The 23,127-nt window shown below is 31.3% G+C and overlaps 2 protein-coding genes across 2 annotated transcripts; one reads left to right on the top strand and one right to left on the bottom strand.

The window, feature by feature from the left end:
• Window positions 1-548: 548 nt before the first annotated feature.
• On the top strand, window positions 549-10,796 carry TRIADDRAFT_61614 (uncharacterized protein; the record flags this gene model as incomplete). Its single annotated transcript, XM_002117557.1, has 8 exons — window positions 549-2,316; window positions 4,227-4,373; window positions 4,459-4,554; window positions 4,905-7,064; window positions 8,533-8,681; window positions 9,467-9,539; window positions 9,811-9,960; window positions 10,381-10,796. 8 exons carry the CDS (start codon window positions 549-551, stop codon window positions 10,794-10,796), a joined length of 4,959 nt encoding a protein of 1,652 aa, XP_002117593.1.
• Window positions 10,797-19,856: 9,060 nt separating this feature from the next.
• TRIADDRAFT_61613 (uncharacterized protein) lies at window positions 19,857-22,069 on the bottom strand (the record flags this gene model as incomplete). The annotated part of the gene is made up of 3 exons (XM_002117507.1): window positions 19,857-19,870; window positions 19,906-20,097; window positions 21,757-22,069. 3 exons carry the CDS (start codon window positions 22,067-22,069, stop codon window positions 19,857-19,859), a joined length of 519 nt encoding a protein of 172 aa, XP_002117543.1.
• Window positions 22,070-23,127: the final 1,058 nt, after the last annotated feature.

Raw genomic sequence — 23,127 nt, 5'->3', positions numbered from 1 at the left:
GCTTTTTTAGGACTTTATTGTTGTGAAGGAGTTGAAATAAGTGTCTAATATCAATAAAATAAACAAATAATCGGTAAATTGACAGGAGCGTTTGTAGACGTATCGTGAAATAACCTTTTATGTTAGTATTTGCCATATATATAAGCGATGGAAATTAATCAGTAGGTGGGGCAACTAGAATTAGTTTCGCCATCTTAACAAAGGAGAGCCAATGGCGGGAATTTCCGAGTTACGTTACTAAGCAGCAAAGGCTATAATTTAAATTCAAAGTGAATAATTGACGGTTGTTTTTCTAAATTTCAAGTTTTACAGACTGTGACTATTTTTAATACTCATGCAGTTGCATTCGTCGCCATATCATGATCATCAATGCACAAAGTTATTATAGCTGTAAAGGCAAATTGGGAGCGGTTATAATGATTTCAATCCAGGCATATTTTATTTTAGTAGTACGTTAGATATTGTCGTATAGTTAATTATACGCGTAATCACATTTTTACTACCTGATGCATGAAAAAGACATACTGCCTTGAGAAAATTTAGTAAACATGGATAATAAACCATTAAATGAAAAATTAATATCTACACTTGATCAAGCAGACGATTACTACGATAATGGAAGCTATTACAATGCAATAAAGTGTTATAATGAGACGAACAAGGATGCGGAGCAGTTGGAGTGCATTGATGATAAAGATTATACCAGATTTACTTGTAGAAGTTGGATTGGTTTAATGAAGTCTAAATTTCAGCTTCATCAACTTGATAAAGTTAAGAAAGACTTTGAGGCAAAAAAGTCACATTTCAAAGAAAAATTTCTAAATTCTTTACTTGCTGAAGCTCAGTATATAATGGGCAATGTAAGTATCAAAAATGGAGAGTATGATGAAGCTTTACGTAATTTTGAAGTTGCTATTCGAAATTTAAATTCGAATGAACCCAATAATTTACTAACTTTGGTTCAAGGTGGTAAAGCAAGTGTTTATATGTTACAATATAAATATGACATGGCTCGATCTGTTATTCTGAAGTCTGTAAGAGAACAATCAAGAAGCATGCAAAACAGCATTGAGAAAATGATTGAAAACGAGAAAACTGAGAAAACGACTGAAAACTGTAAACCTCAAAATGTCAAGAAGTCAATAACAGTACTACGAAGCATACAAAAAATTTTTGAGGAAACAACTGTAAACTCAACACCTTCAAATTTATCTAAGACACTTTTGGATAAATTAAAATCTTCATTGCCGTCGGATATAAAAATGACTGTCAAGTTGGCTTTACTTAATGATACCATTGGCAATCTATTTTATATGCAGGGTGATTATCTTCGAGCTATAGATTGCTTTCGGCGGTCATATAGAATCAAGAAGAAAAACTTTAAAGATAATAGTTGGCACATAATAGATTCAGCGGAATATTTAGGAAAAGCTTACTTTGCTATAGATAAATTAAAAGAAGCTAATAGCTGGTTCAAAATAGTAATAAAAAAAAATAAGGATTATGAAGAATACAACGATTATCAATTTTGGGCAAAAATTAATAACATTTTGGGTGAAATATCTCTCAGAATGAGAAAAGTCAAGCGTAAGAAAGACAGGGAAAGTGATTATAATTCTTTTAAAGTGTCAACGCTCTTTTACAACAGGGTTGTTAATGTCCCAGAAGATACGTATAGAAATAAAGTTGAATTGAGTAAAGCTTTCTATGGGATCGGAAAAGCACACTTAGAAAAATCCAGATTCAAAACAGCAAAGGAAAATTTAATAAAATCCAAGGAAATTCTAAATGGAATATCAAACCATCGCCGCCTGTTGATTGCAGATATTCGAGATGAAATTGCAAAATTATATAAGAGTCTTAATATGTTAGACGCCTCTAAAAAAGAGTACATGGAAAGTTTAAAATTTCGGAAAGAAATCTGCGATAAGCATAAAATCGATTTTGTGAGATCCTATTATAGTGAGACTAGATGGGAAAAATATATACGCAGTAGCGATAGCATTCTAGCATTAGATAGAAGCTGCTTAGTAGATATAAAGAAACAAAAGCCATATAAAGAAATGAAGACAGCTTATCATAAACTACGCAAGATATATAAATTACTTTCAGGCCGTCCATATTCATTGATAAATCGCGAAAATAATGGAAATAATGGAAATAGTTGCAATGAACAAGATATAGAAGACTTTCAGTGGTTGAAGGACGAAATTGATAAGATAGCTAAATTCATAGAGGAACCATTAAGTAGTAATGAAGGTAACGATGGGGAGACAAATGTCAGGATACTGTCTGATAATTCAAGCGATCACCCAGGTACAAAATAGTTGTATTAAGAAGATAAACCAAATAATTTTTCGCACTCGATTTTGTATGTTAGTTTATGCACGAGTAATAAGCTGTGTTTGACTATACTACAAAATTTCTATAAGTATTGTGTTGTTTTATATGTCGCAAGGGTACTTGTAGCAATAGATTTCAGCTCTGATAATTGCTTACAAATGTGTTATATCATTGTTTTCAAAGAAATACTGATAGCGTAACAAATATATTTATAACGACTGATAGATTGCATAACTTGGATAATGAACAATAAAAAGTATGAGAGTTACGTTATATCGAGCCATTCGTTAGTGCATTAACCTAAAGATTCTAGTTGCTGTACCATAGGCTGAGGAATTAATCTTACAGGTTAAAGTAAAATTTATTACAAGTACTGTGCTGCTTCATGTACCGTAAGGGTAGCTGTAGCAATAGATTACAGCACTAATAATTGCTTTCAAATATATTGTGACAGTAAAATTACGTATTAAAATATTTATATTTATATTAGTAACAGAGTTTACGTTTAAACCATACTGATGTAGTAAGTATCTAGATTTTCCATCAAGTAGAAACATAAGATGAGAATTTTCAAATGAATATCAAGTCTTATAGATTGTAATACGAGCAGAAATAATTCAAATTCTCTTGTTTATGATGTCTAGATTATTAATATATAAAGGTAATTAAATAGCCTTTAATTCTATAATAGAATACTTTGTTTGCTAGAGTTAGCAGTAATTTCTGTAGCTCAAATTGATGACGATTATTAAATGAAACGTGGTATATTCCGCATCATTAGAGATAAGAATTATGTACAGTCAAAGAAGCGAACTTTCTTACGAATATTTTTTGGCTTAATTGCAGGATATTTTTGTTCCATATAATCCTTTTAGAAACTCTCATTTCTATTCTTTTAATTGAAAAAATATTTCAAAAGAATGTCATTACTGTTACAAAACAGCTTTGCTACAAGATAACGTAATGCACGATCAATCAGTCGATTCCCTGAAGCACATATCAGGGAGCAGTATCTACTCTTTCATGAACTGTTTTCCTATACTAGCAGACTACAAAAAGACTTAGACGCCTCGTATCTTATCTTAAACACTAATCATAAGAACTCACTTTATTATACGATTTATCGTATTTATAGACTCTTTTACAATCGCAAAGACACCCTAGTTAGTGATATTGACGTTTAAACCTGATAATGAATCAAACGCTAATTTTATCTACTGCTACCTAATTAAGATAACAGTATTTACGAACATAGATATCCATTGACTAATCAAAAATCGTCAGATTACAAAATCGTCTATCACGGAACATTTCTACGATAATCTACAATCTACCATAAGTAAATTAAAATCACAGTGATTTGAATTGTAAGAAGATTATTCTCGATTCCCTAATTAAGCTAATAATTTCAGTAGGCTGTATGTATCACCATAAAAGCTAGAGTTACATTTAAATATTACATAACTAAATCAGAAACTCTTCATATAGGGGTAAATCAACAAAATTATCCTAACATAATTGTTTCTGCTATTACCTCGATACTAAAGTGTATAACTCTGTAACAATGACGTACCAATATTTTCTTAATTTTTAATTGCCAGGTAGCACTAGTGTAACAAATAATAAGAGTTTTAATATAGAGGATACTACAGTTGATATTTTACCTATGAATAGCAAAAATAGTACGACTAATAAGTGGTATTGCTTAATCGAATGCATTAGACATAATTGTCGATATTTGCTGACGTATTTGAGACCGAGACTTCCGAATACTATTTAAAATAGCTAATGTTTATTAACTGGCCGTTCATAGTTCCGGTCAAATATCCGTATTTATATGACGAGTATAAAGATTTAACTAGAAATATTGAAATTTAATTTAGGTATAAGAATTCGAGCGTATAGCGAAAGTGACGATGAAGGCTATTCGCAGCAAATGGCAAGTCGTAAAATATTTATATCATCAAAGACAAAACGCAAATACCGTCAATGTGCGGTGACTGGACTATTGCTAACTTCATCATCATCAGGTAGTACAGCTCATTAATACTACTTAATGAAGATTGTATAATTTTATGACGAAAGTTAATCAGTATTTTATTATCTTATTAATAGATTATAGCGAGAGTGAATTATCCGAGCAAAAAACTACTGCAAGGAAATCTGTTAGTGTAAAAGTTAGGGACAAAAGCTCTATTTTAACCATAGCTAGTGAGTACAAAGTCAATTTATCGCACTTCACTTTGTTCATGGAATAATTATTGGGTCTTGCAACATGTTGATTTGATATAGCAATTATTTCTTCAGCATATAAGTAGCTGATATAGAAATAGCTTCATTCCTACTTGTTATAATTTTAAATACGGTAGAAAGATCATTAATAATGATAGTTTGCTTAATTAAATGATTAGCTGATCAAATAACGTGCGATGCTATACAGTATTATTCAAATGAAATTAGATAAACTACTAATTGAAATAAAAATCTCAAATAGACAGCTGCTTAGGCTTCGATTTTGATAGACCGTTTATTTCTTGACTAATATTGAAATTTCAAATCAGGGACAGCTATAAGAGAATTTAAAGAAGCCTTTGAAACAGCGCTTGTTCGTGGTGAATTTTCAAATAACTTTGCAAATATAATGCTTATTGGACCAAATCATGAAGACAAATCTTTTATATATAAATTACTAACCAAACAACCTGAAAGTTCTCCTAATGCTACAACGGTGTTAATCAACTTGGATACCATAAAACAAGCAAGTAATTCGGACGAAAAAATTATTTTTGATAGACAATCTTTCATCGATAATAAAGTATTATCAGTCATAGAAAAGCAGGGGAATATATCACCAAACCCTGAGTTACAAAGAATTTTTTCCGCTGCTCTTGAAATAGGCAACAATCAGTCTAGTGATAAAAGTAGAATTGCCATTTCGAGTAGTGATAAAATTATAGATGACAAAATCGATATAGACTATCCCGTTAATAATAATGATAACGAAATCACCACAGCTAGTGACAATATTATCAGCCTGCTTAATGAAACTACTAAAAGTTTATCTTCACCGTCTTTCTCGCGATGTTTCCAGAAATTCCATCAGAGGCGTAAATATTACCATGCTAATCAGTTTGCTAAAATTTGGAATTTTAACAATCACGCTTACTATCAACCCTTCAAATTTCAGCATAATGTTTACATTGCTCCTTTTGATGTCAGTGTCAAACTGGATAAAATTGTCAGTAGTGATTACGGTGTTGGTCGCCATGATTATATGACTTCATTTCAGGAATGGCTGATTAATGCAATTGATTGGAATACAAAAGAGAATCAGTCATATATTAGCATTGATAGTCAAGAGGACGAAATTCCATTGCCAATCATTCTATTTGTTGCCACTAATAGCGATGATAAATTAACAGAAGAAGCGCAATGGACTAGACGAAGTCAATTTATGGATGAGTTGGATATGAAAATGCCACAGTATAAATCACACTTTTATTCTCCGGAAATAATAATCAATACAGTTGATGGAAATCAGAGTAAAGATTTAGAGGAGACGGTCAATAGCAGTAGCTGGAACAAATTATGCGAAAAAATTCAAAATTGTATCCTAGACGTTCCGTTCTTCAAACAGAAAATTAAACTTAAATGGTACATAATGGCGGAATTATTCGATAATCCTATACTAGTATCTGATAGGAATATTAGCCATACTCTAGATAAGCAGAATTCCACCGGTATGCAATATATTCAGACACTAGAACAAGTTTACACTAAAGCTACAAACAGAATGGAGCAGAGTGAGATTATAAACGTTCTAAAATTTTTACACGGCATAGGAGAAATAATATTTAGTCAATACAGTGAGACTGATAGTCTTATAGTTACAGAATTAAGTTGGTTTTACGATAACTTTCGCAAAATTTCTACATTGGTCGATAATTATAAGCAACGTCGTCTTGCCAGCAGTAGCAAGAGCAGAGAATATTGCAAATGGGCTAGGGACTATGGAATCGTTACTAAAGCCTCCGTAAAGTGTGCAATAAGTCATGAAGCATTATTGGAAGAAGATATTGATTCTCTGCTACAAGTAATGGAACAAAATCGTTTAATTTACAAAGCTTCAAGAAATCTGGAGGATATAAAAGCTAGTACATATGAACAGTATTTTCTCCCGTATTTATTATCTTTACGTAAGAAAGAAACAGGCAACGAATTAAAATGCGGATTTCAATCGTCTTGGCTTTATCTAGGTTACGACAAACACTCACCTCTATATATTACAGATCAAATCTTTCATCAGTTTTTACTGTCATCCCAATCAGAATTGGATGTTGAATTATATTATCATAGCGCTAAATACTTACCAAAACATGGTAATTATACTATAATAGTTGGAAAGAGTGCATCACATATTAGAATTCAGTATTGCTACGAAATTATAGGCGAACCGAAAGAAGATTATCAGATTAAAACGAAAGCAATTTCAGCATTAAGCAACGATCAATTATATGTTTATTTTAAAACAATGCTATCGAAAATCGTGAAGGATGTTTACCCTGAGCGACAAGAATTTGACTGCGGATATTTTTTTCCTTGCCTAAAATGTGATCAATTAATGGCTTATTCTAGTCATGTTGCAGCACGAATAATCAAATGCACTAACGCTAAATGCCGTACCAAGCATAAGCTAGCAAACATGAAAGGTTGGGATTCAGGTAATTTCGTGTATTGGTTTTCTAACGCTGTTAACGGAAGGTTTCAATAATAAATCCTCCATATAGTATGAAAATTTTGTCACCGATTACGATGATCATAGTTAGTAGCGCCATAGTTCTTGATTAAGACTGATTTTGATATGTTCTTTCTTAAAATACTTTCTCCATGAATGTGATTAATAGCTCGAAAGAGTTGCAAGATCAGCTTATAGCTATTTAGAGAATACTTGAATTTAGAAGGTGTGAGGTTGATAGATCAAGAATCTTCAAAACTTTACAAAATTAAGATTTATCGAACAAAACCTCCTTTACGAAGATACAACGTAATCGATTAGCTGAGGTCTTCTATTAACAAGAAAGAACTATCTTACTATAGTAAACTACTTGCTTATATACCTTTCCGCGTTTACAGTCTTAGCACCTTACTTACTACACACTTTAGTATTAGCATCTCAAATACAGGATAGTTTACACCTTTCATGTGAAGCTCTAGTGTGAGCACTGTAGCGCTCCTCTTCAAAAGGATTACAGTTACTAAGCTAGCTATCTTTAATACTTAAGCCTCTAACGAGAATATCTATCACATATTGAACACAACACCTACGGTAGACATTACTAAATATATCATCAACTTAGAATACAATATTATACTGTCTTACAGAAGGTAATCGATAACTTAATGCAAACTGTACACCAAATGATAATGAAGTAGGTGCCATATAGCAGTATATAAGTCTGCAGTGAAGTATCTTCAGAAGCGTTAGCACGCATACGGCACTCTTTAATAATTAATTGCTTGTATCAATTAGCAGATTTCTAATACTTTATCAAGGCAGTTTTTACCTAGATCCTACAGATAGAGCCAAAAATAATACCTTACAACTCAAAATGAAATATATAAGTTTCTGCAATTTTACTTTATAGAGCAGTATTACAAGATTGATATTAAAACTAATTGGCACTTTATAGTTTAAAAGTGTGATGGAGGGTTCGGAGAGTCAGCGGCTGCGGATTTGGTAGCTATTCTCAGAAATTATGGAAAGGGTTTTAATAAAAGTGGATACTGTGTTGTAGACAATAGCGGAGATACAATGCGGTAGTTACGGTAGATCAGCATATGAGCTGTCGTGAAGTAACGTGAGGAAGTACTACTATTGCGGCTAGTTCAACTGGCGAATCTATGGCATAAATCATCAGTACTTATAAATTAAGAGATAGAACTCACGCAGAGAACAGGATTGTAGAATTGGATATGATATTTGCCATAAACAGACAAAGTAATAGCAAATGATTGTAGGAAACAATGAAGACTGCAGGTGCTATAAATAACTAAACATAACAAACTATATTTGAGTATAGTAGAAACAGACTGCAAAGCTATCTATATTCGGTATAATACAAAATTTTTATATTACAGAAAGGAATCCAATCTACAATTTCTAATTATAATTTGTATGTCTTTCCATAGTACTCTTTTCGTCGCGTTCGCCCTGTAAAGGTATCAAATCAACATCATCAGATCAAGTTGTTACTTTCTCTAATCCATCAAAACTATCAACGTGTGGTAAAGAAGATACTCTAACATCGTCGGCTGATAATGCGAAGACATATTCCAAGGTATATTATCGCTCTAACGGCATAGCAGCTCTCATAAAGGAAATGCAAGTGAAATGGTTTAGTAATTGAGATTGTTAAGCGATTTTCTCTGGCTATAAGTAACTAACTATATGACAATTGGTAATCATGACGTTATTTCATCAATAGAAATACGATTAGAGAATCAAGGAACTTTTATAGTAGCAGTATGAGATGATCTAATAAAATTTAGCACCATTAGTTACATAGTAAAAGATATTAATATTATAATTTTAAACAGTTTTTGAATACGATATAGTGTTAAATGTGTAGAATTAAAAGTTCATGATTATACTATCGTTTAGAATATTAAATAATATAAGTTGATCATTGCAAAGATAGACATAAATAATTTAGTCTTTAATTAAACAAATAATTCATGGATGGAATTAAGATAGTAAAGGAATCAGAGTAGCTCTTACATTATTTTAGATACCTCATAATAAGTGATAATTGATAGATTATATTTGTTATAAGATTTTATAACTTTAATGTGAAATAGTAGCTTTTGCATGCAATATTGATTTATAAATATTTTACGATGAGCAATTAATAAATATTGTACAACGTAAACAGGGTTATTAAAGTAAAGTATAAATTTATTCTACTCCAAAATTTAAATATTTTTCTTCATAGCTTTTAGTTCAGTCTGTTTCGGAGGTTAAGATTGATTCATATTTGCAATATTATTTCAAATATAGATGAGTATAAAATCTTCCGAGAATCAACAAATAACATTGATAATTAGATCTTTCTGTTCAATTCAGGCAATGAGAAAAATTAATGGAGAGCAATACTTACCACAAAGTCGGATAGAGGACCGGCGAAAACGAGAGCGAGGTAAAAAATTATGAATCATTTTTGGATAATTCTTCGTAGTTATAGTGTCGCATTTATTGATAAACTAAAGTTCATACAGTTGATCTGATCTTTCAGCAACCTTGTAATGTCCAACATACGATGTAACCTTAAAACTGACGCTTTTATTAATTATTTATCGTTTGCTTTCAGAAATAAAGTTCTAGTTTAGGAATTCTTCCATCTTCAATTTTATATAACAATTACGATTGTAATGATAATATAATAAAGTTCAAATGTACTTGTATTATAGAAGAAGACGAAAATGAGTCTGACTGCGAAACTGTTGCTGATATGCCTTCAATGCATAATAGCCGCGAATATTCAGAGCTAATGTCACCAGTTTCTGGAATTAAAAGAAAACGTTCCAAGGCAGCTAGCAAGCAATTAGATTACACAAATGGTTAGTGAGTTTACTAAATAAGTTTTAATTGCCGTCCTGAATAGGATACGTTTTATTGTCGGGAGAATAAGTTTAATTTCCGTTGCTATTCCATTATTTTAGTTTATGTTGTTGAAGTAACAAAGAAATTAAACATCCATTCTGTTAACAGAATAGCGGTACTTTATTTCATCAAATTTTCTGTTTAGATAAGATATTACCTTTATTTCTATAGCTATATACCTTGTGGATTTATTAATGCTATTGTTATACATGTAGATTAAATTATGTTTCACGTTTTATGTTCTCGTTTTCAACATTACCACAGTTGCTAAAAAGAAGCATGTTGTTGGTGAAATCCAAATATATTACATCTACAATATTATAAGCATAGTAAGCATGATCAAGATTTATCTTATGGGTCTATTTGAACGTTTCTAGCTTTAGATTCACAAAGTCTGCCAGCTTTAAGCGACAATATACGTAAAGTGTTATGGCATTATCGTCAAGACTTTAAGAGCGCGGAGCCATATGATCATATTAAGCATTTTTTGCTACGAATGGGTATCTTAATGCCTGAAGATATTGATTTTATGAATGGACAACAAATAAAAGCTGAACGTTCTGCAGCTTTGTTGGATATCCTTTTAGGTTGTAGTGATCGAGATATTTATAAGGTTTGCGATCTATTAGCAAGGCATTCTTTGAATTCATTACAAAAATTGGGAGAAAAAATGAAACATATGGCAGATGAAATTAAAGAAAAGTCAAGAAAAATCCAAGAATGTAACATTGATGTCGAGAAAGATCAAAATTTACTTCCCAGTAAGTCCTTCATATTCGTTGTAATGACCTAGTATGAACGTTACAATTTTTAAATGATATCAATTGTGACGTCAAAACTATTTCCTGTTTCCGGAAAGTACCATACTGTAGCATTATTATAGCATAACTTCGACGAAAAGCAAGTTTAATTTCCGTTTTTATTCTGCTATTTACTGTAACTTTACGATATGTTACGTTAATCTTGTACTATATTATCTAATAAAATTAGCTTTGTTACTTTTGCAGTACCTTTAAGGATATCAACATTACAATTTCAAACAAATCTGTATGCGCTATGTCGTAATTGTTTCAAGTATTAATAATGATGATTGTACTATCGTGTAGAATATAAAATAGTATAAGTTGATCTTCGCAAGGATAGATGCAAATACTGCAGTCCTTAGTGAAATAGATAATTCATACAAGGGATTAAGACACTACGGTAAGAAATCTAAGTCGCTGTCAAGCATTGGAGATACTTAAAAATAAATGGCAATCTATAGATTAAATTTGGATTAGATCTTATAACTGTAATGCGAAATTATAATCTTTCTATAGGATATTAGCTGATAAATGCTTTATGATGAGCAAGTAAACATCGTAAAACTTAAGTTGAGCGACTGAGCTAAAGCATAAATTTATCTTTCTACAATATTAAAAATCATTTTTCAGAGGCTTCTTTTTCAGTTTACTTTTGAAGTTTATATTTATTTAATATTTGCTATATTATTCGCCTATAAATGAGTACAGAGGCTTTTAAGATCACAAAATAACATTGATAATAAGAAAATTCTGTTCTATTTGGTCAATAGGCGACTTAGTCAGGTTTACACAAAAAATTTCATGACTTATATGTTATTCCTTGTAATTATTGAACTACGATCATATATCTAAGGGATAATTACGTTTATCAAATTAATACTATATCATGTACCGCATTCGCTAATGGAAAATCGCGATTAGCTGTATTAAAGAATTCCGTTTGATAAAATATTGATTATTTAGTTCAATCACTACAAGTAAATCTAGAATATAAGATAAGAAAAGAATCTGACAAACAAGGTGATTAATTTGTAGGTAGAGTCTTACGGAAAAATTGGTATGGTCTTTGATTCGTCGTTGATGGCTTTTAACTAATGTTACTAAATTCTTAGAAAAGTACTCTCTTGTAATTCATTTATCAGATACGTATTATGTCCTATACCGAATTCTTACTAGATTTCTATAATTTGTGACTTACAATTGCATGACAATACTAAAAAAATATAATTTAAAATAGTTAACGGACTATCGTAATTATACTATATCATTTCGTTAATACCGTCGCTATTGATCAAGTAGTGATAAGAGCTTAAACGTAGATCTCATTTATGCATTAAGAATAGTGTTATGATAAAGCAAAGTTGCTTAAATTCAGCAGATTGATAGAATCTGTGGAAGTAATTTAATCTGTACGATTTCATTCTCTTTTATTTACGCAAAATTAAATTTAGAGCTCTGTTATAACTAGAACAATGCTATAATATCTGCTATAATTGCATATCGACATATGTATATGACCTGTTTCTATTAACACAAACTGATAGATACTGAACCTATTATACAAGAATCTAATACTTTTCGGCAAGGAGAAATAGCTACTAAGATGGCATTATAAGATGGTAAATTAGCAATAATAGTCAATTCGTCTCAATTACGCGTAGTTTCTAAAGCACACCACAGCTTGAAATAGCGACTTAGTGCGGAAAATAAGAAAAAAATTTCAGATGCTATTCCAGCTTAGATTTCAGAGTATGTGTGTTCCCAGAATAGATTTTGATATAACAATAACTGCGATATGAGATCTAGAAGAATAGCTAATGTGGTGTGCTAGCTATTTCAGTTTAGTAGTACTTCATACTCTAACACTGTTACGCTCCATAACTTAATGCTATCCCATTTGCATTTCAGATGAAAAGAGAAGAGAATGCTTTGAGATTATTGCCGAATTATCACCAGAAAGAAGTTGAAACAATTTGCTTATAAGTAGGAATTTCATTCAGCAGATGTTGAAGATATTATTGACAGCATGGATGGAAGATTCTCAAATTGCATGAAATTATTAGACGAATGGTATGGTAGATATCCTAAAAAAGCGAAGTTGGATCGTTTAATCAAAATCTTAAGTAGTTGCCAACTTGGAAATATAATAGAAAAATTGGAAAAAAAGTTTACTGCTGGTGATGAAAATTAATTGAAAGTCTATATAAAAAATATCTCATGCTATGAATACATCGACCAATGAGAATATATGATTGATGCGCTAAACTACTGTAATATATAGGTATTACAGTGAACGCTAAAATTAAAAATAACTGGAAAGTAATAATTCATTCTACTTTACGGTGTTCTATGTCTATGTATTTAGGTCGTACTAAAGCTGTCGTATTCTCTTATTTATAGACATTTTGTGCTCTGTATTGTTGAATATCGATATCTTTGCAGTCTATTAGCTACCAGATATATTCAAATATAGCTTGCTGCATTTTATTATTTATAGCACTTACCGTCTTTGCTATTTTCTGCAAGTATTTATCGTTACGTAATCTTTTATAGTAAAAGCTGCGTCTAGTCCTGAATTTTAGTTCTCTGTACGTGTTTTATCTCCTACTGTCTCTAAGCTATAATACTACAGATTTTGTTAGTTGTAATAGTCACACTGCTATTATTTTCTCATATTATTTCGCGAGCAGTTTACGTGCTGCTTCATCATGTCTACACATTATACGCAATTATAGTCTACAATGAAGTATTTTCTTCTACTAAGATCTTAGTGTTATTCTCTACGTAGCAATTAAATCTACCACCGTTGACTTATCGAACTCTACATTACGCTATGTAAGATGTTGAACTTTTTAGTCCTTAGTGTAGTATGTCATTTATGTACCGGTATTACGCCTATGTATTTATCATATATTGGCTTTTGAAATCCATTACAAGCTAAAAAATTTGTGGTTTGATCCCTTTGCAAGTAAGGTTGGTCATAGAATTCTTATAACGAAACATTACTTTTATTGGGATGCGTCATTATGTAACTAGAGACGTTACCTTTGTGCAGGGGAAAAGAATAATGATAATGCTGGTAATAAGCTTTTCATTAGACGATACGATGGAATTACTTTCTTATTTTGCACTTTATTTGATTATTACGGCGCTGAAATCTCTTTCTAAGCAATTAAAGCTTCATATTAATTTAGCCTTATTAATCAATAATTAGCGAAACACATGGAAATTCCACGGAATATAGTACGATTTTAAGTTGGTAGAGTGCATGCTAACTCATTTTGCCAAATTTTCTCATCACAGAAATTCATTATCGTATCACCTGCTGTGATTGTTACTGCCAGTTTACTGATACTTTTAAAACTTAATTGCTGTAGTAAGTGTTTATATTATATTATATAATTCATTAGTAAATTTAAAGTTCTAGAGCAATTACTTTAGGCATAATTGAAAATTCGATGATGCCATTCAAGTATAGTACTGCTATGTTCGTAGTGCAAAAGCAATTAGTTTTGATCACTACACCACTAAAGGCTATATAAGTAACCCATTCAGAAAATTTACGATACCCTACATTTACTAAACTTGTGTACATTTCAGTTACTGAGCATTTTGTTGAAGAAAATAATATATAAATCTAAATTGGGATAGCTGACGAATAAGTAAACCATGTATACGAATTAACATGCAGATGAATAGTTCGGTTGATCTTAGGGGTAATTACTACGAGCAAAAATCCTGCTTCTTTTTGAATAATCTGACTTGAATGAAAAAGCTTCGATCCGCTAGCTTGGCTAGAGATTGTCTAGGAAATTTTCAAGGCGCGTTATCGACATATCTCTAAGTGGTAGCAACAATTGGCTATTTAGATTGTCCATCAAATACAAATCCAAATCATCTGCTAGCATGCGATATATATCTCGATATATCGAAAATCTCTCCACAACTAGGAAAATACCAAGAAGCCATGCATTATTGTATGCAAACTAAAATTTTATCTGAAGAACTACAGAATGACTTACGAACGGCTAGATGCTTAGGTCATTTAGCTCCATTATTCGGTTTGAAATGTCTTTGGTATCAATCTACTACTATAAGTAATAGTGCATATTTTATGCTGATTCAGATTTTAGGCGAGTATCACTTGGATACGGTAGAAGCTTACCGTAACTTAGGCATTATGTATCGGAGAAATAAGGAATATGATCATTCCTTGCAAATGCTGCGAAAACTGCTTAATTTTTGGTTTAAATTAGTAGAAGTAACTAACTTATTAGTTTCCATGTCTCACGATGATATTGGATTAGTAATCGCATATCAAAGAAGATACAAACTAGATAGAAAGATCTTTGCAAAATCATTAGATATGCGGTTGAAATTACTAAAAGAGTATAGTTTATATGCAGAAAGATCTTAGTATTACAAGAAGATACAAACTAGATAGAAAGATCTTTGCAAAATCATTAGATATGCGGTTGAAATTACTAAAAGAGTATAGTTTATATGCAGAAAGATCTTAGTATTACATTGCTTACCGTACTCGCATTAGATGGAAGGTCAATTTGACAAAGCTCTTGTTAAGTATCAAAAATCGCTTCAAATTCCTCTGATCAACTTTGGCCAAAGTAGTACAGATGTTGCATACTGCTTAGACAATATCGGTATTGTCTATAAGGCTCAATGTCGCTTAGATGCAGCCCTATTTATGTTTATGAAATCCCAGAAAATCCGCTTGCTTGTAGTTGGAGTGAATTTTGTTGATTCTTTCTGATCTTATTACAATATGGCAGAAATTTATGCTTTTTAACAATGCAATCAGAAAGCAACAGTTCTATACTAGAAATCCTTAATAATTCGCCAGTAAGCTCTAGGAGAGGAAAGCCTAGATGTGTCATTTTTCTATGCCTGACTTGGATACGTGTGCTGAAAACAGAGCCTGTATTTTGAAGCCCTTTCTATGGATCAGAACTACTTACGAACTCGGTTAGCCATATTAAATCCTAATAATCTTCATATTTCTAGAACATACTATGACATAGGGAACATCTATCACTTACTGAAAAGATATGATTATGCTATAAAGTTGTATAATCTAGCTCCAGAGATCGACCTAAAAATTCAGGGCGAAGATAACGTAGATGTTATAGTTCACTGCAGTTGATTATATGCTTTCTTTTAATCTTAGTCTTAAACTTATTTGGAGCTGCACTTAAGCACTATTTTAAAACAATCCCAAATTAAAGAATAGTGAAGTCAAATTTACTAGCCCTCGTAATAATGCTTAGCGGTACAGACATGTTATCGTGTTACCTTGAAATTAAGGTAGAATAATAATATCAATGTTGTTTGCAAGGTAAATGGTTCCTATATAAAGGGAACATTTAGAGTTGACTTAAGTTGAGCTGTGTGAATTTGTAGATGTTTCTGTGATAACAAGAATTCTATCTGCAAGGTACCTACCTGAGTATATTTGACTTTCAGTAATAGAGGGTTTAAATCAGTACCTACTTAAAAGTCTGTTTACTTTACGTATTTTTATTACAAAGTTTAAATTATGCCAAAGCATAATTATTTTATGATAATTATTTTTTGAAAATATATTATCAGAGGGGATTCAGTGTACGGAATATACATTGTGGCAAGTTTCAAGATTTTATTTTTTGTAACCAGTAGCAAGTAGATTTTATGACAAAATTTCGAACGAATTCATTAAAGTTTCAAGAATACGGGCTTATACAGTAAGTAATTAATTTTGTTCATGATTGCAATGTCCAGTCGAAATTGCCTTTTAGATTTAGGCTTTAACAGGTTACGCCAGTTAATTTTGTTAACGTAATTTGACAAGAAAGCTTGAGGAAATAACTCATCCTTAATCCAAGCTTTATTCTTCTTTTCAGTAAATTGAAATTTATTCGGTTATTTTTTGTGGATTAATAAGTAGCTTTAGCATTTAAAAAAGATAATGCACGGTATATAATGGAGCTGCTTTGTAAAAGCGACATAAGTAATATCTTTATGTGGCTATACTTAGACAAAACTTGGCGCAAAAGTTATTTGCCTAGAGATATTTGCAAACAGTTTTATTGTGCCCTAAATACCTCCATAAAATTTTTAATGTTGAATTTTAATAAAAACTTCGCATTTTGACTATTTTTGCAGCTATATTATTTATTTCTTCCACTTTCTTAGCTAATGTCCTTTGTAACAGCTTACACGCTGATCTAAAGTACCAATAATTAATTTTAATCTTATAGGATTTATGCTACGCAATAAAGAACACATTTTCTCACAAATGGGTCTTATATAATTCTGTAATGGCTGTGCGATTAAACTAAAGCATAAATTAATCCTTCTTCTAAATTAAAACCCTTTTCTTCAACGCCTCCTAATTAAGTTTGTTTAGAAGCCAGTATTAATTTAATATTTGCTGTATTATATCGGATATGTACTCGTAGGTGAACATGGAATCTCCCAGAAATCAGAAAATAGCATTGATAATAGGGATATTATGCGTGATTAGGGCAATGGAAAAAGGGAAAGGGAATAACAGTTACGATAAAGTAGGAAAGGCAACAAGCGAAAAAGAGAATGAAGTAATAATAATGTCGAAGACAGTAAAATCACCTGAAAATCTGTTATATGATCAGCTAAAGAGGTGATTCGTAGAATATGATTAAATTTCTTAGCTATGTAGCTTGCTCCATTAACAATTTGCTCTTTACCATTGAAAGCACTTTATCCAGCATCTTACTTTGTGATGAACTCTCCTATGGTTAACTCCGATTACTTATTTAGATATCTTAGATCAAGATATAAATAGAACATTTCTTCGTTGTGAGCTGCTTTCAGCAAGCGTTAGTACAAGGATCAGAGTGATGCATGTTCGTGTGATGCACCACCATGATGATGGGGGTAGCTATAGTACTGAAGGTATAGAAATGGTAGTAGGATACGCATAAGTTTCGCAACTGTTAGTAATTTATTAGGTGTTTTCATAAGGGCAGTCAGTTATTGTGTTTTTACATGCTGTCTTAACGTCATTTGTGGCTTAAGTAACTAATTATTTCTAGCGTAACCGCTCTACCGTAATATACCGTTGCCAATAAGCTTCACTAACTCGACCAGCTCAGTATAAGACCTTATTTAGCAGTAAGAATATCCAGATAACTTCATAAATCCTCTTTATTCGAACGATAGAATATACTACTAGGCAATGTAATATAAGAACTCCTTCTATGATTAAAGGCACGCTCTTATATACCTGTGCCAGTTTCTATCGGCATAATTCTATTTACAATATACTTGATTTTGTATAACATATAAGTATTTATGATAGTCAGTATAGAATAAATATATGTAAATTAATATTGAGTGTTTGCCACTCTTACTCCAATTAACAAATCAACTAGACTTGTTACTTAACAACTCACTAATCAAGTGTGACAATCTTTATCACACATTCATTAATGAAAATCCATTAACAACTTAACATATCACAACTCTACATTAGAAAAAATATGAATAAATATCTTTTTTTTTATTTACGGTAATGATGAACCGTAACACATGTACATTTATATAATAACAAATTCAAATAAACTTATCGCCAATATTTTGAATAATAATATTTTATAATGTTGAATAAATTGCTGATTTCAGATATGCAATAGCAAAGAGTGTAGGCAAGCTTATCTGTACAAAGGCTTTTCTGACACTGTTTAGCTCTATCTTTAATTTACACTATCTTCTTCAGTTGCAAAATAAATAAATTGTTAAGATTTATTATTTTGATCTAAATTATTTTTAGTCAAATTATGTAATCATTTCCTGTATTTTATATTTCTATTTAGTCCTTCGACTGCTCAAGAAGAATGTCTGATATAGCGATGGAGGTTTGATCAATCATTTTGGTTTACGCTATTATTTGATTCCAGCTACTTTTAATACAATTTAGTTCATAAATTTAGATTTCTTTGTAAGGATGTTAGGTTTATGCATTGCTATTAACGTTATCAAAATTTGACGCAATTCTTGCCCATTTCATAAGTATATTCTACCTATAGACACAGGAAGTCGGAATTAAAACGTTAGATCAATTGAATAATCAAAGAGGTTAAATCACTGACTATGACGGAGTATAGACTCCGTCAATTAATTGTGGCATTAGCCTTAGTAATTAGTAATTAGTAATTAAGATTTTATTAATTGTTAATAACATTTATTTATTAGCTATGGGATAATTGTAACATTATTAGTAGTCTAGTTATACTTGTTGTAGACTGTGCAGAGCAATGTATTTACAGAGGTGATAAGTAATATTCACACAATAGTAATTTCTGTTACTTTGTGCTGAGCCTTTGGTTGTTAATTGGCCCTTAATTAGTTCATAACTCATTAGTGTTGTTTACGCCGTCTGCCATACTAAACTATATAGACAGTCGGCTATACAAAAGCTGTATGTTTTAGAGTTGTTTACCTAAGCTGTGCACCGAGTGCAACCGAGCTAGGGTATATAAAGCCCAGCGCTCTCACTAGCAGGACAGTTGTCGATTGACCGTGAGTTCAGTTGTCGGTTGACCGTGGGGTCAGAGTAGTCTTGGATGGCAAGACTACCTTCACTCAATAAAACTATTTTAAAAGTCTAAGACTAGTATATGCTTAGCCCGTTGGGGCATACTTGGCTGTTGTAGCTCTAGCATTCATACAACTTCAAAGGCCCAGGTCTCCCTGTCGTGGGCTGACTACGACAGTCACAAATCATAATTTGCAACATTTAGTACGAGAACGACAGCACCAGCTAGTTTCCTCACAAAAGAAAAAGTAAATTTCTTCACTTATCATACAGCAGTAGAAAGGCTTCTATATTACAACTGCAGTAATAATCCATGACATAAACGTAAAATACTAATCCAAATTAAAAATGAATGCGGTGAGCTACCATTATTCTATTAATAGAGTGCACGTTAAATATTGTTTGTTATTTCCATATAATAAATTTAGATATGGAAATAACATGGAAATTAAATTTATTTTTGACACTAAAATATATCCTAACTTTTAAGGGCTATCATTAAAAAAGTATTTAGCAAACTCACTTACCATTATCAGAGTCATTTGATCGCTTGTGAGCTGGACTTAAAGCCTCTGATAAATGATAAGAGGAATATCGCTTCCTTTTATTTCTATCAGCAAAGACTGATGATGTTGACTCTAATTTTTCGCTACTACTCGTCTCTTCAGGACTACCAGGTGCAGAATCAAATTGATCAGACTCATTTTCGTCTTCACTTCCTATAACAAAAGTACATTTGGACAGCCTTGTATTAGTTATCATTATGCCAGTAATTATTTAATAAAATTAAAAATGTAAGAATTTCCGAAGCAAATAATAAATTATATTCTATTTAAATCTGTTCGAGTTAAGATTACATTTCGTAAATAGGATATAATAAATTTGATGAAGGATCAGATCAACGATATAAACTATAGCTTATCAGCAAATGCGATGTTGTAGCTGCTAAGAATTATCCTAAAATGATCCATTATTTTTTTACCTAGGTCTTTTTTCGCTTGTTCCCGATCTTGCTTTGTTGTAAAAGTTGTTCTTCACTAATTTTCTCATTGCCTGGATGAAATGAAATTACCTTATTTTCAGTGCTATTTTCTGATTTTTGAAAGCTTTCATTCTCATTTATATCCGAAACAAGACAGTAAATATCAATTAATACTAACTAAAAAAGTAACCTGAACTAAAAGCCACTGAAGAAAAAATTTCAATTTAGGAGAAAGATAAATTTATCCTTTGATTTAATGGCTCAGTCTAAGTTATGTAATATTTATGAACTACTTATTATAAAACATTTATAAATCCAATATCGTGTGCAATGATTACTATTTCACACTAAGGTTATGAGATCTAATCCAAATTTAATCTATCATCTGCTATTTACCATTAAATTTCTCAAATGATGTGACATCAACTTTTAATTTCTTTCTGTCTTGACCTCATACATATGTTATCAATTTAACGAGGGGCTATGGTATTTATGTCTCCATCTACAATGATCAACTTATACTATTTTATATTCTAAACGAAAGTGAAACCATTGTCTGTTAATACACCGTGCTGCAGCATTGTAGCGCAAGCAAAAATTATTTGAAATTATAATATTGATATGCTTTGCTGCATAACTGACGCCGATAAATTTTATTAAATCATATCATACTGCTACTATAAATGTTTCTAGATATTTTAATTAAAGTCTTCTTATGGATGATAACGCTCTAACTATTAATCCGCCGTACAGATCGTTGCTGATAGCCAGGGAAAGTCACATGACAGTTCCCATCACTAACTAAGATTACATTTCGTAAATAAGGAATAAAAAGCTTACTGAATGATCGATTCAATTGTATAAACTTCTTTAAAAAATGTTCGACGTAATGATCAATTATTTTTAATTAAACAGTAAGTGATTAAGACTGATTATAATGCTTGTGGATGTATTCTATACTGTTATTTTGATACCAATAAATTGTAATAAAAATTTCTAGATATGTGCAATAAATTCTATTTTGCTTGACTAATAATAACGAAGACGTACAGTCTTTGATAGCCACGGTATAGTATAATTTTCAGCGCACTGCATTCAGTATAATATTTGGGTAACTAATATTACCCAATGTAACATTATAAAAACGCTACAAGTTATCCTTAGCCTAAGAAAGACAAAATTGTACTGAATTTTATAAGTTATCATTCAGTGATAACAAAAGAATATTCAGGGCCATTCATTATTTTTAGACGCCAAGATGAACTATCTAAAAACTCATTACTATTTTTTTTCAATCTAAATTTAAAAATCTAACAATATAAATCTTCAATCAAATCTTAAGGGCAATTTTCTAATGTCTTGACAAAATATTTATGTTGTCAAGCAATGGACTTACTTTGTTTCTGCACAACTGCGGTAGCTGCTCTTTCCAGTTTGTTACCAAGATTTTGCACATTTTTAATATCGCTGTGTTGTAATATTGTACAAAATTGATAAAAATTCCTATCGCTTCTTGATTCTAGTACTTTTAGGAATTTAAAGGCGCGATCTTGGTCAGATTTACAGTGATCTCTCAATTTGCTGACTTCTTCATTAGACAATATTGCTGTTGCTCGTAAATCATATAATATATCTGCTATGGGGACGTCTTTAGCAATCTCTGAATAATGTTTAACAATAACTTCTTTAATACATTTGCTTACAACCATTATATATGTAGTTGTTGCTCCTACATGGAAAATATCCAAGATCAAATTTTAGATAGATTGCGATCTAAGTATATTTTATGTACATACAGCATATACCGACTGTGGATTGAAATTAGCTATAGCTAAAATAAAATGCTGAATTTAAGGATATCTTTTAGTTTTAGTCAGGCACAGCAGTTATAGTCCTTTATAGCATTACAATAATATTTTGAATTGAAATTGATTACTATATCATTGCTTACAGGATAAATTTTATCTTGCAGATAACTATGTTTATTGTGCTATTGTAGTATTAGATAGGTGCTGTATGAATTGAATTGATTTAGTTATATGAGTGAATTTAAAACTTGTTGTAATATTAAGAGCGTAAGTTTTAATATCCGAAAGATTGGTCAAATTGCAGCACAACTGAGATATTTCACGAAAGCAGACTTCGTGAATTGCACCTTATTTCTACGTTACGTGCTATATATGTCTATGTTTAAGAAATGTATTATGGTCTCCTGAATTGGAACTTTAGTGTTTAACAGTTGATAACCTTACAGTAGTTTAGGACTAGATAGATTAAAATAGTAATTGCCAGCTAGCCAAACTAAATTGTATCTATCACTTTCAAGGTTGTTAAGGTTCAAAGTACCATTCCTAAGTTTAGAGGAAATATCTTAGTAGGATAGCTTAATAAGTATCTGTAAAAAAAGCCCTGAATGTAGCTTAGATTACGATTTAAGATTTACGAGAATAGGCTGATCTGTACGCTAGAGTGTAAGATTGTCTTTAGTGACTATTTGTAGAAGGCGTTTACAGTTCGTATTGTAGCGGCTATATTGAGATGTTTATATAAAGATCTGAGATTACAATAGGTTGCGCTAAGTATGTGAGTACTGTGAGATTTGTATTGTGATACTTTCATTAGAAGTGCAAAATATGAGTTGATCGCGCGATAGTAAATTTAGATATGATCTTGTAACTTAATTTGTAAGATATGATTGTGATTGAAGGAAAACCATAGTGTGACGAATTGTATTTAAATCAGGAATATAGCTGTGATAATTTAGATA

This window comes from Trichoplax adhaerens, genomic scaffold (assembly GCF_000150275.1).
Source record: "Trichoplax adhaerens TRIADscaffold_25 genomic scaffold, whole genome shotgun sequence".
In the NCBI taxonomy this organism is placed as follows: Eukaryota; Metazoa; Placozoa; class Uniplacotomia; order Trichoplacea; family Trichoplacidae; genus Trichoplax; species Trichoplax adhaerens.
The sequence above is the reverse complement of the archived record's forward strand: the minus strand, read 5'-3'. Positions and strand labels throughout refer to the sequence as shown.